The 20,377-nt window shown below is 38.4% G+C and overlaps 1 protein-coding gene across 1 annotated transcript; it reads left to right on the plus strand.

The window, feature by feature from the left end:
- Positions 1-215: 215 nt before the first annotated feature.
- LOC117392465 (clathrin coat assembly protein AP180-like) lies at positions 216-20,349 on the plus strand. The gene is made up of 25 exons (XM_033990558.2): positions 216-690; positions 805-1,052; positions 6,938-7,080; positions 7,899-7,974; positions 8,057-8,159; positions 8,280-8,373; positions 8,462-8,573; positions 8,858-8,964; positions 9,040-9,081; positions 9,500-9,573; positions 9,765-9,770; positions 10,392-10,404; positions 10,481-10,614; positions 11,064-11,137; positions 11,342-11,356; positions 11,760-11,927; positions 12,965-13,063; positions 14,142-14,372; positions 15,323-15,409; positions 16,162-16,233; positions 17,580-17,666; positions 17,899-17,954; positions 18,743-18,826; positions 18,898-19,023; positions 19,106-20,349. The coding sequence occupies exons 2-24, from the start codon at positions 923-925 to the stop codon at positions 18,979-18,981; spliced, it is 2,091 nt and encodes a 696-aa protein (XP_033846449.1). The 5' UTR covers positions 216-690; positions 805-922; the 3' UTR covers positions 18,982-19,023; positions 19,106-20,349.
- The last annotated feature ends 28 nt before the right edge of the window (positions 20,350-20,377 follow it).

The raw sequence follows: 20,377 nt of genomic DNA on the forward strand, positions 1-20,377 counted from the left end.
TACACGGGACACTTTGAACTGGCCAACAATAGTCACGACCCTGTTTCAACATTTGTGACAAGCACTTTAAACATTTAAAAATGAAAGTATACTCTTCTGTCTTACCCAGGGCCACTCTCACTACGCCGAGAACACACAGAGCACCTCACAAGCCTAATAAATAAACAAACCACAGGGGGGCGAGGAGGAAGAGGAGGAAGAGGAGGAAATTCCGCTCTGTCCTTTCCTGCTCCCGCATTCGTCTGTGCGCAGTGTTAACGGAACCTTCGGGGACAGGTGCGGATTTTGCATCTTACTCGGGAAAAAACACGATTTAAACCGCAACTGATAGAGAAGAAAACGGAGACATTTTTTTTTTTCTCCGTAGTGCTATTATTTTGAAGGACTTCTTTCCTTGCGCTGACACGAGGGGAAGGCAGCCAACCCTGATGCCCCCTCCTCCAAACGGGATATTTGACCGATCCAAGGAGTGCTAATTTGCATCTTGTCAATTGGTTACATAGTATTTGTGATCAGTGAGGCTTTTAGCGCTGTATTTGTGTCGTACTGCTCCTGGCTGTGGGCTGTGGGAGTCGCTTCCATTGCCAGCGGATTGTTACATAACCGAGTGGCTTTAGCTGTCCAAGGTGCTGAAGGAGTGGACGGTCGTAGCCTGAAACGGGACGAGCTGTGGGGGAATTCACCTTGTTTGTAAGTCTAGATATGTTTTAACGCCTGATTAACAACGCAACCAGTCAGTTTTGTTTGGGAATAGCCTTTACGTCGCTGCTGGTGTTCATTTGGTCTCTCTTTCCGCTTGCACAGAGGTCAAGGGCCTGCTGTAGTGGAGACGATCGGGAGCGCAGAGAAGGAGCCTGCGTAATTTTCCTGCCGTAGCGGTTGAAATTAATTCCTGAGGTGGTCGACTTGACAGAGAGAGAAAATGTCGGGGCAAACGCTCACGGATCGCATTGCCGCTGCGCAGTACCAGCTAACTGGATCAGATATGGCCCGCGCTGTGTGCAAAGCTACTACTCATGAGGTGTCGCCGCCCAAAAAGAAGCACCTGGAATGTAAGTGCACATAGCTCCTCTGCATCTTTCAGAGCAATCTGTCTGTGCAGGCCCCAGAAACAGTAGGCCCCTTAGCCCTCTTCAGGCTTTTACTAACTGTAGCCCGTGGATAGGCTCTCAGTGTATGCAGCCTAACACATCACCATCACAGCCCAGCACGTTATCAGCCTTATTGCTTGAGTGTCTTTGGTTTAATGGGTGGGGTGGTAATGAATTGATGTAACCATGGTGATGACCCCCCAGATGACCCCTCTACCAAGTATGATTGATAGTATCACAGGGTTGAACCATGGCCTTATATCTTTGTGCATAGCTTTTGAATGAATGAACACATGAATGGGGTTGGGTCTAAAAATAGTAGGTTACATTACATTACATCAAATCAATAGCTTTTTTTTTTTTTTAACCATGCCAACTTAGGCTACTGTAACTGGCATAGAAAATGATTTTGCCAGATATTTGAAAAGTAGTTTTTCATATAGTTTATTCTAATATAGGCTATGTCTTATGAGGTAATTGCATGCAATATAGTATAATGTATGCATCCATATTGTTTTTGACATAAATATTTTCAAATGTCACACAAACAAAAATATTTTCCGTTTGCATAACACATGATAAATGCAGGCCAATTGCACAGTTTATTAAGCCACATACTGTTTAGTTCCTCTGGGTTTTGTTGCGTGGAAAGTTGGAAAGTCATTCTGCTAAAATTGAACCATCCTGACCCACAGATTGAAGACTGAAGCATCTGGCAATTAGGTTGAAGCCCATTGAAACCTAGCAACCCTGAAATAAAATGAAGCAGCAAAGTGACTTTTTAAAAAAATGCATACGAAATACAAATTTCGAAACATCCTCATAAAAAGAACAAAGGATGAATGAATAGTTTATTTCTCCTTTGCAACAATATGCTCCTATTTAGTTATTTCTTCAGTTCTTAACCTATCTTCAGTCAGATTTGGGCAGGTCTGTTCCAAGAGTAAAATTAAACAAAGCAAGTCACAGCTTTATTGACACCTCTACCACTGACAGCAGGCATCAGGAGTCAATGAAAAATCATCATTGACCACTAGTAATTGCTGTAATCTGTCATCAGTAGAGTATGTTGCAGTGGCCAGGGCTAGTCTGGGTCCCGAGTCTTGAACCAAGGCCTTATATCTTGTGATCCGCTCCCTTTTGAATAATTGAATAATCAGCCAATGACTGCCTTGCATTATTTACACAGCCAAAGGTGACAATGCTAAAGCTACATTGTAACTTCCTGGTTCTGTGGTTTTGTAGTGTGTAGCAGACTAGACCATATTTATTTGTAATTAAAATACCCATACCACAAAGACATTAAGAACAGTTTACCTTACAGATTTGTGTGAAGAGAACACAAGATGAACTCATATTTGTAACAAAATTAACCCATAAATACCTATAATGTGTTTCTGATTTCTAGGGCAACACTTTTTAAATTTGCTTCCTGTAAGTAGGGCACTTTCTGCATCTCTGTTGCTAGGGAGAACGCCCAACCTCAAAAATCATATATTATAACAGGTTTCCTCCAGTGATTTTTCTACACAGTCAGTAATTAGTAAAGCACACTGTATACTTGTCCATGGATTTAGCTGGTAATGTTTTATGTCAAACCCTGAGGAGTATGTCATTTTGTGATATAGATAGCGAGGTGTAGTTGTCATGGAAACAGATAGAAGGGGATGGACCTGTAATGACAGAGGAGGAGAGGAACAGAGACATGGTCAAAGATAGTCATCTGGTGTGTGGCTGGTTACTATGATAATTACAGTTAGATTTTGCAGTAAGTGTAAATATTTATTCTTATCTTAAAATAAAGTGTTACACATTGTGCAAGCCTACTTGATTAATGTAAATATAGTCATTGTTTCATTTAGTTTTATTTTGCCTATTGATTTGTTTAAAATATGTATTTTTTAGTATTTACACAGTGGCAAAATCTACCATTGTATGTTAATATCCCACAATGTAGTATCTCTGATTAAAGCCACACTCAACATTATTCATAATCGACTCAGTCAGGAGAATTCACTTCGGAAAAGAACCAACCTTACAATAGAAGATATAATATAATATCCTACTGAGATTTTTAGTCACATCCACTTATTTTTAATAAGTGGATGTGAATAAGGAAGCATATACAAACAAAAATAAGGATTTGCCAGGCACTGTGTGATCATGAGTGGATTTTTCATGGAAGACTTGGAACAACAAGCCATCACTGTAACATCAACAGACTGCAGGATCACACTCTGGAATGATGACATCCTGAAAAAAATTTAAACTAACTTCACACAACAGCTCACAGACCACCTGAACCACACTGGCAGCATTAAATTTACACATGAAGAGGAACAAAACAGAGAAATTTTATTTTTAAACTTCAAACAACACCACCAAAAATATACAGCAAACCCACACAAGAGACAAAACCACATCATGGAGTGGAACAATGCCAGGGTCATCCATACTGAAAGCAATAAATACCACCACTAGATGAGAGAGGCCATCAAGATCCACAAACAAAAAAGCTCCAAGGAGCATAAATGGTGACAAGAGAGCGTACGCCTTATCATACTGTACATTGGAGAAGCCGTCACGCAGTTGGAGACGTAAACTTCTCCTACTATCTGGCAAAACCATGTAAAGCAGTGACATATCACTACACCATCATGTGACCTTTTGAGGAAGCAACAGGAAGGAAAAAAAAACACTAATTCCAAGTTCTATGTTTTATTTATTACAGAATATTGTTGTATATTTGAAAATGCAGATCAATCAATCAATCAATCAAACTTTATTTCTATAGCACCTTCCAACAACCAAAGCCGACCAAAGTGCTGTACAACATTAAAAACAAGATAAAAAAACAATAAATATCATACAAATAGGTCAACAAATCACATTACACCATTAAAATAAAGAAAGTGTCACAGGGCCACTAAGTGTTAAAAGCCATTCTAAATAAATATGTTTTAAGTTTGGCTTTGAACAAAGGCAGGTCAGTGATGGAACATTACTCAATGGGCAAAGAGTTCCAGAGTTTAGGACCGGCTACTGCAAAAGAACGATCACCCCACTGTTTTCCCAGGGACCGGGGGACGTCCAGCAGATGTTGCCCAGCAGATCATAGAGCTCTGCTGGGTTGGTGAGGGGTCAAAACCTCACACAAGTAGGAAGATGCAAGACCATTGACTGCAAAACAAACATCAAAATTTAAAAATGAATTCTTAACTGGACAGGGAGCCAGTGCAAGGAGGACAGGACAGGGGTGATGAGGTCATGTTTCCGACTGTTAGTGAGCAGGCGAGCTGCAGCATTTGCAGATGACTAGAAAATATAAACCTAGCACTAACACTCGTTAAGAATATGATCATAGGATTGGCATAGACAGATTCAGACTTTACATTATGTAACTGATTTACAGTTACATAATGTAAAGTCTGAATCTAAAAGGACAACATTAATCAACTTTTTTGTTATTTAAATAATCGATTCAAAGCATGTTGTTAAATGACATTAAGACATTGAGTGGTATTATAGAATGGTACAGAGTGGTATTATAGATGCTTGTCATTTGTTTTGTTCTCATACAGACAACATTAGCTCCATGTAAAATAGTTATTGAGGTCACACACGTGAGGAGAGATGGTCACATGGTTGACACAGCAGGAGTCATGTGATCAGTGTGAAGAAAGTTAAAACACCTGATCCCTCTGCTTCTCAGTGTTATTGAGGGCCACTCAGCTACATGAGAGAAAAGCAATAGAGCATCAGTTTGGACAGTAGCTGTTTTAATTTCAGTGGCCGACTCGGGTACACAGCATGGGGCCCTGGTTCATTCTTAGAACTGTAGTGTGTGTGTTGTGGATTATGGTAAGAGTCTTAATTTAGCTCGGCCAATCCTATGCACACAGGCAGAGAGGACATGAAGGTTTCTGGCATAAACATCACAACACCAAAGCAACTTTATCACCAAAATGACACTGTATTGCATTAGATTATTGTGAGATGAAGTTACATAGAAGATACTTTAACATGGAGTATAGCAGCAGGAAAGATTTGGCATGACATCAGTTGTGGGTGCCAGACAGTAATCTTATGTAATCATATTTGTTTTGGTGTGTTATGTTTGAGTTTATGTATAAATACTACACTTTTATTTGTAGAAACCTGCAACAAGTGCATTTTTCATTTGACATTTTATAGACATACACATCAATGTTACTTATAAAATAACTAACAACTTTCTTATAAGTAGTAAACAGTTTACTCTGTGTAGTAGGACAACAGAAACAAGATTTTGGGTGACTCTGCCTTTAATAAGATTTCATATAAGAGAAGCTGTTGGCATGAAACCAAATTGAATCAAATTAAAATATATGGGAATGTCCATCTAAAACACTCATCATAGATCCTTATATGAAAGAGTCAAGTGGCCATTGTAAAGACTGGTGTTGTTTGACTGGTGTGGGGGGAGGAGCTAAAAGATGTCTGTGATCACATATAATCTGTTTACGAGCCCCTGTATAGTCTGCCCCTGCCTTTTGTCCTTCTCTGTGGCCTCCTTATTCTTTTCCACAATGCTACAATCTCCTTCTATTCACCTTGAAATGTATGTGGTGTGTTTCTATCTACAGATCAGTCTCGCCTATATTTGGTGCAAGGCCTGGTTCAATATAATAGCCTTCTTATCCCTCCATTATCAGGAGCATGTGCCAATAACACATTTCCACTCCGCACACAAAATCACTTGGTCCTCAGCTGTCAGATTATTGGACTAAAAAGAGCTTCTATAGCCTACTAACTGTAAGAAAGATCGATTTTTATGCTAGCTGTATAAATGGATGTATATTAAAATGGTTTACATAGTATTTTCCAGTGCGCATGTTCATTTATTGAAAGTTAGGCTAATGCGATATGCTCTTGCTGAGTAACATAGCAAATCACACCAACTTTTGTGGACAAGTCTACTTACTAACTCATCCACTTTTGGTATCTGTGTTTGAATCTATTATAAAAATATGAATTATTAATGTCTGACAAATGTTACATATTGTCAAATTTGTTATTCAATTTTGGAGTGTCTAAATGTTGCTATTCCATTAGAGGACAACAACTATTAGCCACTTCACCTGAGTATTATCCTCTTTTATTGATGCCATAATCTGATGTAGAAATTTGAAGATGACAAAGCGTTTTTGACTTTATTACTGTCAGCAGTTTTGTGTGTGCGTGTGTGTGCCTTTGTGTGCTGTGAAACCACTTTGCATGAGCAGCAGGTCCTCTTCAGTCTTAATATTCTCGGATGTGTCTGGAGATCACTGCTCTGAACATTAGGTCGTCCTGCCTAATCAAACTTTAATCACAGCCGTTCTGCACTTACATCAACATTTGCAAATGAACCAGTCATGACTTCACACCAGTACTAACTGTTGTAGAAGGAGATAAGCAGAAGACTCTTGATGTCTAACACAGGACAAGGTGACATGAGCATTTAACATACTGTGGTATATTGTGGTTAAATTGAGTAGATTGTTTATCAGACGGGCTCAGAAGTCAGAAAACTTGCGGTTAAGTGTGATGGTGTGACCTTGAAAGTGTAAATTATTGGATGGTTACGAATTATGATTTTATATTGCTGAGGAATGCATTATAATGTATGTAATGTACAGTGCTTTTGGTGATGATGGTTTTTGTAATGTCATTTTTTCCTTTCTTTAAATTGTCCCTGCTTCAGTTAGGTGTTTAGCTGGCTGGCCCATAAAATGTAGCCTTATAGATATTGGCAAATTTATTCTCTAACACTAACTAAACATACAAACAGAAGTGTAACATATGCTTACGTACGTGTGTTGCAGACCTGGTGTCGGCCACAAACACCACCAATGTGAACATCCCTCAGATGGCCGACACGCTCTTTGAGAGGTCCACTAATGCCAGCTGGGTGGTGGTTTTCAAGGCTCTCGTCACCACCCATCACTTATGCATCCATGGCAATGAGGTAAGGCAGTTAATATGGATTTACATGCAACAGTAAAACAGATGAAGAGACCTGTGATGTTGCATTGAGGTACTGGTACTCGAGACAGTGTAGGAGAGATAACTTTAAGCTAAGAGAAGAAAGGGGTAGGAGTTAGTGCTTTAGATGTAGCCTACATGATTTAAATGGTTTGGACGTGTACAAAGGAGAGATGGCGAATTTGCACATGACCAGATCAAAATTAAACTTGGACTGAACCTGGAATTAATCAAGCAAAATCAGGACTAAATAATGACTTGAACAGGATTAAATTAGGTCTAAACATGGAATAAATCAGAATTAATTCGGGTTGCTTGTGAACAGAGCACCAGAGGGCCAGAGAGGAGATTTATGAACGAGTAATATTTTATCGTCATTATATACAAAAAGCTCCAGGGTATATGAATGTGATGAAAGAACACAATATTAATGCGAGAGTAAAGGATGCAATAGGTATTTATCATTGCATGAAGTTGCAATAATGAGATGTCCAATAGCTTGCCTTGTCTCTTGTTTTGTGAATTCCTTTTGCAGAGTTTTGGTTTGGCTGTTATGATAATGACAAGCTATGTTACTGATTCAATATTGTTTAAAAATAGTATTTGTGTATAGTTTTACAATATAGGCTCAGAGATGTGTAATATCCCTGTTAGATAAATGTTATGTTTTGAGTGCAGCTGCTTAGCCACTAATCATACTGCATTTGAAACCCCTCATTACTGTTTCTATTCTAAAAAGGTTTCCTGGGTCATGTATTTTACTGAATGACTCATTGTTTAATACTTGTCTATCCTCTTCAGAGATTCATTCAGTACTTGGCTTCCAGGACCGCCTTGTTCAACCTCAGTAATTTCATTGACAAAACTGGCTCTCACGGTAAGAGTACTGCACACTTGTAAAATATCATCTGCTTATGTAACATTTGACAGCGCAGTAATGTAAGTTTGATTGCATTTAGGTTATGACATGTCAACTTTCATCAGACGATATGGGAGGTATCTGAATGAGAAAGCCTTTGCCTACCGCCAGATGGCTTTTGACTTCACCAGAGTCAAGAAAGGGTTGGTTATTTAACATTACTTATTGTCTCTTAGCTATAATGTGGTTTTAAGGTGTAAATAAATTGATGTAATCTGTAATTTGATTTTAAGGTGGAATTAAAATAAATATATTATTTTTAGTGCTGAGGGCGTGATGAGAACCATGACTACTGAGAAGCTGTTGAAAGCCATGCCCGTCCTTCAGACACAGATTGACACGCTGCTTGAGTTTGATGTGAGTCTTGATTTTTATTGAAAATGATTTTGAATTATATTGTTAACTTCATCACTTTGACAATAACTTATGTTTCATTTATTATTAGGTCCATCCAAAGGAGCTGAACAATGGAATCATCAATGCTGCGTTCATGCTTCTCTTCAAGGATTTGGTTAAACTGTTTGCTTCTTACAACGATGGCATCATCAACCTATTAGGTCTGTTGTATTGTAACTACTTTTTTATGTCATGTTTAAGTTGTTTTTTTTATTTTTAAGGTGCATGCTATGTTTTGTGTATTTCATTGTTGTGTAAATATACATACATTTATAGAAGTTGTGGTTGTGTATCTGTTTACAGAAATCAAATACAGGGTTCATAATTACCAATATAAAAGTTCAATTTATGCCTCAAAGTACAGACATGTTTCTTATCACACAGTCCAAAAGTTGTGAAGGTAAGACACATGTTTAAAATGTTTTAATTTGATTTTTCACCACAGAGAAATACTTCAAAATGAAGAAGAGTGAGTGTAAGGAGGGATTGGAGATTTATAAGAGGTTTTTGACCAGAGTGACAAAGATCGGTGAATTTATGAAGCTGGCTGAGGTACTAAAATGTTACCCTTTTTCAAATTGATTTGATGAATGTGGAAATAATATGTATTTACTATCTCTTTCACAGACAGTGGGAGTTGACAAAAATGACATTCCTGACATTAACTATGTAAGTAACTGCATGTAAAACCCCATATATTTTTATCGCTCCCCTCAAAAAACTCATTCCCATCGCATACAAGTCCAGATACAACATTTGTCTTATTTTACCATGGAATCCCACTCAGTGCCTCCACCCGGGTGTAGTGGTGGATCTAGCAGACTCAGACGATGAAGACTGTCCTTTCAAACCTCTTGAGGAACCGGTAACCATAGAAACAGAGCGTGCCGTTGCCGAGTGCCTGTTTGCAGGATGCCGTGTCTATAATAACTTCACAAAACACAAATTGGTGTTACTTGAAGTGTGTTACATTGTGTTAATTCTCCCAGTTTTTATGGCTTGTAATTAAATGTATATGCAGTCTTTTAAAGTAAGCCTAACAAGCACTACAGTGTGGTTTATTGATTGTCTCTTGATTTGTTGTTAGGCTCCCAGTAGTATCCTGGAGTCACTGGAAACCCACATGAACGGTCTGGAAGATACAAAGGGAGGAAAGAAGGGGTAAGAATGGGCAATTATTTAATCTATTTCCCTAATCATTTTTGTCTAACCAAAAAAGGCAAAGGACTGCTGCCAACTGTACTGTCCTGGGATCTAGAATTGTCCTACTTTTGCCTAAACAATAGAAAAAAATCTGTTTCCTTAACCCCACCTCTCTTTTATCCCTTTTTATATTCGTTTGGAATCACCAGTGAAGGGTGAGCAATAAATGTTTTCTTTGGCATTGACCACTAACTTCTTAAAATATGTAGATACATACATATTACTAGTACTACCACTCCCTTTCTCCCCTCTTGAAGTACTTACTCACATGCAGTACTCTGGCCAAGCACCAGACCTCCATGTGAATGTTTATCTGTTTTGCACCATACTGTACATGGCAGCCACTATGTTTGTGCATTGGTTGACAGTAACACAATACATTTTCACTTCATGCCATGTAATGAGTGTGATTCAAGATATGAAGAGTTTAACAATAAAATATACTCAATTAAGTGACCATTAAAGATGCAGTAGACAGTTTTTGGATTTATATGATTAGTCAAATAGTTGCAGTAATTAGTAGTGTGTCATGTGAAGTTACTATAGATAGAAAAAATGCTGCGTATTAGAACAAAAATGTCTACTGCAGTTTTATTGCATGTGATAAGTTGTCAAATACTTCAGTTAAAAACCTTTGAAAGTGGACTCTTCATATCATCACACAACAAAGATTGTGTTGTATGTATTTTGACAATGCACTAATTAAAAAACATTGTGCTCAAATCTTAAGCTAAAATGTCCATTATCTAACTACATGTTCTATTGCTTCTCTTTAGGTCTCCAACGAAGGTAAGCACGTTCTACCTTTCCTCCTCTTATAGACCACACTGTTATTGATAGTTGCGTGTATTTCTGTGCACTCCAGGGTTCCCCTACAAACAACGTGTCGCCCACCTCCACTCCAGCCAAATCCTCAAACGCTGTTCCCGCCCTGCAGCCTCCTCCTGGGGACGGTGCTGCCGCTGCTGCTGCTCCTGCTGCTCCAGAACCAGCCGAAGAGTATGTACTGATAAAACTCATTGTAGTATAGTTAAGTCTGTGCAATTATTTTTTGTAATTTAAATGTTTATATTTTTTTATAACTTAAAAAATCTACAAAACAAAAATAACAAAACTAAATAAAAATAAACAACAAAAAACTGTGAGGGTTCGCAAATATTCTGCCTATCCTCTAACAGTAAAAGCATATGGTCTGGAACAGTGATCAGACTTTGCAGGAAGAAATTTTACTATTTTTGTGTTAAATGGCAATGATTGAACTATTTACGGTTATTTGTTTTTAATAAGACAAAATACAACTTAATAAAACACTGATAAAAAAACAAGGTCAATAATAATATAATAATTATTATTATTTTTGTCATATCACTAGCCCTAATTGTAGTACTTAGTAACAGTAGTAGTAATAGTAAGTACCAGTGCAATGATTTGATCCTCCTTTCCTGTAGATCTTTATTGGACCTGGATCCACTGTCTTCCACAGGCCCTTCAGAACCATCAGCAGCACCTACGTCATGGGGAGGTATGAAATCCATTTAACTGTAACACAATCTAGGTATTCATAGTGCCAGCATTATTTCACCATTTATGAAGCACCACACTTGCTTCTCAAAGTTTAATAAACAATACATGACTGTAAAAAGGTGATACAAGAGGAATGTTTGGTGATTTACTTCACTTGGATTTTTGTAAACTAATTTGTTTTTTTGTTTTTTTACATCCTCAGATCTCCTTGGATCCGGTAAGAATGACCCAGTTCCTTATATAAACACAACATGATAACTAGATAGCTATATAGATGAATAGATTTTATAAATATTTACTCCAATGTTAGCATTGTTTACAGTGTTTAAATGTTCAGATAGATTATGTCGCTTGGTTACTCCCTGCTTGTGTCCTCAGAAACTTGTCTCTTAGTATTTGTTTCTCTCTGCCTTCTCTCCCTTCCCTCCACATTCTTCATTGTCTGTTTTTGGTTACCAACGGGGGCTATTTTAATTTTGCTTATATTGGATCATTTCAATTTTAATTTGGATTTTTATTGATTTGACTTTGGTTTCCGCGGTTTCTCCCTTGGATTATTTTGGTTGGCCTTTTTGGGGGCGATTCTTTTGTTCGTTGGTTGGATACCCTGACACCTACAGAAATGGGCGATTCGTTGCTAGCTGAACCCGCCCTCGCAGCAGAGCCCGCCCCTTCCCCGGCAGCAGCCACGCCCACACCAGCAGTTGCAGAAGCCACGCCTCTAGCTCCTCCCACTAGCACAGCAGCCGCCACCTCCCCAGGTGCCACCAATATGGATCTGTTGGGAGGTCAGTGGGCTTCCAGAGAGTAACCTATGAGAGGCTCTGGAAAGCTCAACACACAGTATGACAACACAGATAAATGCATGTTCAAAGTTGGTACTGATCAGGTGTAACATTGACCGCTCACGGGGAGATATTTTCTCTCTTCAGTTATTGATGAATAGCATAACATTTAGTTCTCAAAGTTAATGGATTTGAGAAAGACTTAAAAATTATATATTTTGCCAAAGAAATAGTGTATGTAATGACTTGATCACTAGTGTTATGTTAATGCATTTTATGGCTTCTCATTTTGGTCTCCAACAAATCTCAGACAACAAACCTTTAGAGCCACACAGGCTAGCATTCACTTTGAACCTGTACTGCTTATCCAAACAATAAAAGTTTTGTATCCAGAGCTATAGGTACGAATAGGTTCATAATAGGCAGGTTTTCATAATAAACAACTTAAAACAAACAAGTGGTCAAAATGTTTTGCCTGATTGGTGAAAATAGAAAAATATATTTACATAGAATAAAGCTTTTCTGTGTCCTGCAAGAAAAGATGCATCATCAGAGGATACCTTGTGATGCACTTTCATAAATCATTTTAGCTAACTTGCAGGATACAGCTTCTAAAATGCTATACTGTTCTAACTGCACTCACACTTTCTCTTGGCTTGCACAAAAATCTACTCATTTTTCCACGTGGATCTTGTTTGATAGGTCCATATGCTTTTCTTAATAAAAGCAAATCTATCAAACCCTCGGTCTAATGGTTACAGCTACACATAGATAGCTGTACCACTACTAGTCACTGCTTTTGTGTGTAATCTTACACCAGTAGTCTACAGTAGACCCGCCTAAAATGTAGTGCCTCCTGTCTGTACTCCCATTTATTCATTCACCTGTCGATCATGAATGTTGCACAATAAGGCTGCGGCTTGATTTGCACCGTTTTGATTGATGTCTGTTGATGTCATGAAATGGTCTTAATATCTGTCTCTTTCTTCCTCTTTTATGACTGTGTTTCTATTTCCTGTTTGACTCTGTGTGAACATCAGACACTTTTGCCACATCTGCTCCTGTCCCTGAGGCGTCAGCTAATGCAGCTGAAGGCGGAGCTGCTGCCACATCTGCCCCTGCTGCTGCCTCTGGAGCTGGTGGGTGATTCTCTCAGAGAATGTGCTGAAATTATATAAAATAAAGGGAAGGAATATCATCATATCAAATTTTAGTCTTACAATATTATGAGAAGAACCACCATATTTTAATAAATATTCAATGTCTTCACACTTTGTAGCTTACCATTCAGTAATTTTAACGTTAGGGCTACATAAACAGTCAGATTATAAAAAAATACACTTAAGTGGACTTTTTTGGAGTATTGAATGAATTGTAATTACTGAATTATGCTTTTAAAGTTTTCACAATTATTCAGTTATTATGATTTTATTGTGACCTGAATAATCACGATTAGTGATTATTGATATCCCTGATAAGAACCCATTTGTATGGTGAAGCCATAAAATTCAAACTATACATAATGTCATAACTATTTAACAATCTAATTTAATTTATTATTCTAATCTAAAATATTTTATTATGTGTAATTTCTTCCATAATTTCATAGTACTACTAGCACTACACATAGTACACTACACAAATAGTGATAATATGATATGATAATGATTGTAATAATAATAAAGGGATGACCTCAGGGCTGCATTTTTGGACCATTTTTGTTCTGATGAAGAGAAATATCTTTTAGTTCAATAAGTAGTACATTTTTATTGCTTTGTAATGTGAATGCGAAGAAAATGGCTTATTGATTCTTTGAGTTGCTTAGATTGTGCATGTTGCCTAGCTGCCTATGGCCAGTCTATATCCATTTGGATGAAGATGGACCTGGCTCAACTTCAGAAGGCATAGTGTGAGCAGATATTGCTGTCTGGTGCTCTTTTTGCTAAAGAGACTGCAGATTGCTTTGCTTTAACATACAACTTTTTGAAAAAAATCTTCTGACAAATCATGCATCTTAATTGCTTCTCTTTGATGCTTTGGTAGATGATTCCCAAATATGCAGGCATCTCCCATATTTTGCCTGATACTCATTTCATTGCTCATTTTCAAATCCTGCCCTCCCTCATTCCTGTTGATTCAAATCCTTTCTGTCTCACCAAAAATAATTTTAATTTCAAACCATTGTTTATTTACCATTTCTCCATTTCCTTATCCAAGACCCCTTCGCTCCATCAGAAGGTAGCTCCAACACTGCATCCACTGGTCTAGACCTTTTCTCCTTGATGGCAGTGGACTCTGATGTACCTGCTACTAGCTCTTTGGACGCGTGTTTTACCTCACAACCTAGCCCCTCCCCCTCGCCGCTCTTCAGCTCCGCTTCCACAACCATCACAACCACTGCCACCATCTCCGCCCCCAACGCTAACCACTCCGCCGACCTGTTTAGTGGTAAACCAAACATGGATCTGATTAGTTTATGTATCAACTTGTTATCTTGCCTGGCATCTTTACATCTCTTGAATTTGCAGAGGTGGAACATAAATTTACTTTGCTGGTGAAGGGTCTACTATACTGCAGGTGATACTACCAGGACAAGCGCAGAGTAAGAATGTTTGATAGTTTAAATCTTTAAATAAAACAAATTATGCAATTGAATAAATGCAGGATGTATGTAAGTTTAATGCCATATTATGAAACATTCCAGGCAAAGCAATAGCATCCATACGGAAAAAACCTGGAGGCAGACCCACACCTTAAAATTTGTTGAGAAAAGAACAATGCAACCACAGCATTTATTGTATAGTAGAAGTAGTATTTAAGATGTACATTATAATTATGTATAATGCTCACAATTATAATTCAAAACAGTGAATCATTTACATGAATGAAGGGTAGCATATTATTAGTGAATTTCTTTAAACTAAAATATTAAACTTTTTTCTTAAACATCAATATTTGAAGCATTGGCATATTTCCACCTCTGACAATTTCTATAGCTTCCTCAAACCAATATGGCTGCCATTTCTGCCGTTGAATATTTTAGGATGCAATATGATCACTATGTTTAACTGGGAATGCATGTCTTTGTAGATCTTTTTAACTCTATACCAGACACAAGCTTTGCCCAATCCCCGCCCGCATCCAATATTGACTTGTTTACAGCAGGTACACCCCCACCTGGATTCTGACTTGTGCAGTATGACTCTCAGATATGGCTTGCTGTGCCTGTTTTGCTTGGGAGAACAAAGTGTGAAGCTCTCTACAGCTTTAATAGTCCTCACAATCATCTCTGCATGGTTTGGTTTGCACTGGTTGTTTTAGAGTGACTTGTAAATTACAGAAAAGGTAGAGTTATATGTTATGGTATCTAAACGTCATCTCCACCTGCCCCTCCCTAGCGGACGTGTTCAGCTCCCCTGCCCCCCTCCTCTCCTCAGCACCACCAGCAAAATTAGACACTGGAGACATCATGAACCTGTTTGGTGGTGGGTAATGTACTGTACTACCCTTGAAGTGGCTCTATTATAGATGGGGGAAAAAACAGAGAAAAGGGATAAAGAGATTTAGATTTGTTGGGTAATGTCTGAACACTTATAATTTTATAAATTCAATTATAACATTGTAGATTCTTCTTTTCTAATCAATGTAACATAATTATCCATATTTAAAAGAGTGGCCTGGGCAAGTTCTCAGTAGCAGACGGGAAACACTATGACACTTAGACAATAGAGAAAAAGAATGCTGTTTTAGAAAAACTAATGATTCACATATATTTCTGAACATTTCACTGTTGAATGTAATTAAGAGAGTTTACACAAATTTTGCATCGACTGATGAGCAGGTTCATAATGAAAGTACGCTTGAGATTTAAGCACTTAGTTGCTATTTACGAATAGTACTGCATTAAATAAAGGCTACTAACTTTGGGACACTAATAGGGAACGTGAGCTGGGATTAGACCATCGTGAGACAGGTTAGTTTTACCATACTGATGATGTGTTGTTGCAATAATAATTATGTCCTCAAAACAGTTCTCAACAAAAGTTCTCAAAACTTTTGTTATCAAACTAAAGAGAACCAGTATACATTTGTGCTGTATAAAAGCATTTTTAATTTCAGTCTAATTTTGGAACACTTTTTCAGCATTAGCAGTGTGCACCTGAAGGCTGACTGTCCCCCTTCTTTACCCTAATGCTGCGATGGGATTTCCTCCTGCTCCGTTTGGGACAACTGGCAGAGTCCACCGGAGATGCCCCAGCTGCTGCCCCTGCCCCTGCTGCTGCTGCCCCTGGAGCCGAACTCATGTCAGGTAATGTCCATACACTCCACAGGTGTGCACTGAAGGCATGTGGTATGAACATTTCACTAAAGATAGTTGCATGGAGGAGATGTGGAGTCTGGATGTGAAAAAATCCCAGATCATTGAAACTGGACTGGATTTGAAACTAGCAGGCTACTCATTTGAGCCGGTATTAATACTATAAATTGTCTTTTTCAAAAGTTGTATGACCACAGGGTAAAATTTAAGAAAGTATTATGATCCTATATAGCTAGTATAAGAAGTTTGTTAAATATTAGATTTTTTGTTTGTATTAAAGTTGAGTTGGAAATTGTGCAATTATGGCAACATTAGTCTGGTTTATTACATTTGATTAACAGTGTGTGTTTAGATGGATTTGTATCTGATACAACTGTCTTTGTGCTTAGTTAATTTAACATGTGAGATTGGATACATTTAATTATTGCTGCAAACATGTTTTTCTTTGTTATTGTGATTTTTGCATATCTGCCTTTTAAAGTTAGTTTGTATTTTTGAGCCTGTAACCTGTAAATAATTCTAGCTGTATTTAGTATACCAGTACACATGCATGGTCTCTACCTTTGTAAACTCTGAGCATGCCCTGGTTAACTTGACTACTACTTGCTACCTACCACTACTTGCTTGCTGGTCATTTCATCTCTTCTCATTGTCCTTGAAGGTGTGTCCACTGGCGTGTAGAACAGTGCCACTGTGAGGCTCTAATCTGCTCTCTCTTCTCTCTATCATTCACACATGGTTGTCACTGCTTTATTCTTTTTCTCCTTCTCTGGCATCTGCTCTTTTGACTCTTCCTCTCCCTCGCCGCTTACCTCCATCTGGCTCTTGGGCTGGCTTCTTTGCTTGCTTCCTGCCATGTGATTGGGTGAGTTTTCTTGCTCTCTCTCTTAAAACGCTAATTTCCCATAGTGCGCTGCACTGCAGCAGTGCAAGCTCCCCTGCACTGTCCTTTCTTCCAGATGTTTAACTCTTGCAAAACCCTTTTTATTTGTGATGCATTTAATTAGACATTGAAATACAAGTACATTTTTTGGATACAACAATTATGGAAGTTCCACCTAATATACCATAATACCCCAAATAGTCATCCTAATAATATTTCAAAACAAGCATTTCAGTGAGCTAGGTCCTGCTGTAGATGACATTAGCCAGCCGTAAGCTAGTGTAGTTTCCGTTGTAGTTTTTCCTCTCTTTGTTGTCATGGAGACCTGAGTTGGTTACCATGGTACCATGTAGTACGATGAGTGTGAGTTTTGATGCACGTGATAGTTGCTTGCTTTGGGGAATGCTTAACTCGTCCTTGTGCTTCCCTGTGCCTGCGCCTGTGCCCTCTGTAGTGTTTGATGGATTAGGAGATGTGATGAAGCCCACTGTGAACCCTCAGGCAGGCGATGTTGACACCTCCATGGCTAACATGGCGAGTAGTAAGTAGTCCTTAGATATCATTGACTATTGTATGCAAACATGATACTGATATTAAGGCGGGGATTGATATTTTGGGATGCAACACTGATCTAAGCATGCACACACAAAATACAAAATACAAAATATTAAAATAAATATGTCCCAAAATGTCTGTCCATGACAGTTATTTGTGTTGTTTTCTCCATTTAAAAATAAAGTAATTGCTGATCCTGACTTTTTTGTGTCTTGCAGATCTCACAATGGGAACAGCCCCTCAGGTAGCTCCCCCCAGTTGGGGTGCCTCCATGGTAAATGTTTGTCTGTGTTTTATAGCATGGAGTGTAGGCGCATGGAAACAACAGACAGACTTCATCTGGCTCTCCAGGTTCCACTTAACCATGTTTGGGTCATTAAGACAATACAGACAAAAGCAGTGACAGATAGTTTTGTTTAACTCAAACTATTCTGTGAAATTCTGGAGAATGATGAAGTGTTAGAAATAGTGCTAAATGTGAAACTGTTGCTTGGAAACAGCTTCTTAAGTTTTACTTCCTTCTTTAGCCCTTATTAAAAAGTCAACACAGTTATTCTATTGTTGGCTTTTTGCACTATTAATAAAATATATGTTTTTGTTTTGCATAAAACTAGTATTTTAAAATGACCTCTGATCTTCTACTTGCTCCTTACAAGACTGCCCTCTGCTGTTATAAAATTCACAGTGCATGTCAAAAGTACATATAGTAGTAAAACATATCAATGAACACTCTAAAGGGGTTTGCTGTGTCTGTTGGTCTGGTCTTGTCCATTGTATGTTTTGAGTGTTCTGTGTGTCTTGCGTTTTGTGTGTTAAATGTAGTTTAGTAACATCACACCTCCTCCTCTCCCCATGCCCCCCTCCATACCTTTAGACTGCTCCTATGGGTGTCCCTTATTTTATGGGGACTCAGTCCTGCTTCAGTATGGTAAGATTATCAGCCCGTCCAGTCCAATAATGACCCCAAAACAAGGACATTAATGGACTCTTGAGGACAACGTTCCCTTTAGTGGCTGTCAAACATTTCTTTATTCCCAGACTAACTGTGGGTTTATGCTTAAGGCTGGTGCACCAGGAGCTCCCATGATGCCGATGGTTAGGCCGGGCTTCCCAGCAGGGGGAGCAGCCCCTGCACCTGGAGCACCGGTACTCTACGCACACTTTACTATCTTCATTTGTATATATAGAAAGTGTGGCCTGAATATTTCTGCTTGTAGATGTCCGGAGCTGCCCAGAGTCCGAGAAAGCCGCCTCCTCCTAGAAACGCCCTGGATGACCTCAACATTAAGGACTTCATGTAGGCCATGAGACAGGCAATCTCTAAAGGTGGTTGTCACTGTGTAGTAAGTTTACTGTTGTGCTTAAGATTTTTGCCCATAAATGTAGAAAGTTTAATACTCATGTTTGTGTGATATTTACCCGCAGGTTTGTCAATGTGTATGGAGCTCTGTGGATATGGATGTCTGCACTTCCCCACTGCCTCCCCTTTGTCCCTTCAGCCAATCAGCCATCATCTATACTAACTTCACTTTCTGGCTTGGTTAAAAAGCCCTCCTTTTCCTATCTAATGTTGTAGCACAACTGTGAATGTGAATCCTAGAAACAGAAAACAAAATTCAGTTTATGTGTGTGTGGGTGTGTGTAACTCAGTGTTAACCTTTACTTAACATACTCTGGAAAATTTAACAAAAACAAATAAATGTGTATTTAGATCCATTCTCCACTTCCACATTTCAGCTGACTTGAACAGTGCATACTGTATATGTTGGTTTTACGCATTCCCCAGATGAGGACTGTGTTGTTAAACGTGGACTGTGTTCAGTGTGTGTAACTTCACCTGCCAAGGCCCACCCAGTCTCAAACTTACCATGAGCTAAGCATCATTCATTCAACTCTGTTGTTCTTTCTCTGCAACCATTCACCTCCTGTTGACTTTCAAAGGTGACAGCATGCACTGCAAATCTGGACTTATCAAGGAACACTTCTGTGTTCTCATTTTATTATTTTAATTTATTTTCAGTGATTGTTTTTAAATCTGAGATAAATCGTGAACTGTGTTCAAATTGTATGCACTGTAGACCTATTTTGACTATAGAATTTACATATTTTATTTACTATTTATTTTGAAATGGGAAAAAAACATATATTTTAGTTACATCAGCAATTTAATGTCAGACAGAAAAGCAAGTAGATTAAACTAGCAAATGTCCCTTATTTGCTAGTAGATACTTGGATAACAGATCGAGTATTGAGGTTATCTTACCTGCAGTGTTATTTTACATCCTCTGCTGGTTAGTCATGGTACTACATTCATAATTCTTTTAAGAGACATAAGAACTGAAGAGTCAGTCTACATTGGGTCATTTGAAAGCAGTGGCAGAGGACAGTACATTGGCTGAAGTCTTGGGGACTCTCACTGTAAAGCACTCAAGTACGCTGGATGTTCTGTGTATCGTTTCTTTCCAAAGTGAACTGTATCTTTACCCATTGTGGCATTACAAAGTGTTCAAACAAAATAAAGATGAGTATGATTCATAAAAAATATCTAAGAATGTGGACACATATTGTTGAATATGAAGGCTATGTTGAGTTTTTATTCCCATGGATGGCATCGCCCTCCCTCCCCATCTGCATGTGAGTCCAAATGAGATGCAATAAAAAAAACAAAACAAAAACACTGGTCCAACCACGACTCAG

Source organism: Periophthalmus magnuspinnatus, chromosome 24, assembly GCF_009829125.3.
Source record: "Periophthalmus magnuspinnatus isolate fPerMag1 chromosome 24, fPerMag1.2.pri, whole genome shotgun sequence".
In the NCBI taxonomy this organism is placed as follows: domain Eukaryota; kingdom Metazoa; phylum Chordata; class Actinopteri; order Gobiiformes; family Gobiidae; genus Periophthalmus; species Periophthalmus magnuspinnatus.

Bases quoted from the DNA above. Each gene is read 5' to 3' on its own strand.
- LOC117392465 (XM_033990558.2), top strand. From the start codon at position 923: ATGTCGGGGCAAACGCTCACGGATCGCATTGCCGCTGCGCAGTACCAG. The intron at 8,574-8,857 runs GTCTGTTGTATT...TTTTCACCACAG, and splicing joins TGGCATCATCAACCTATTAG to AGAAATACTTCAAAATGAAG. The intron at 9,082-9,499 runs GTAAGTAACTGC...ATTTGTTGTTAG, and splicing joins ACATTCCTGACATTAACTAT to GCTCCCAGTAGTATCCTGGA.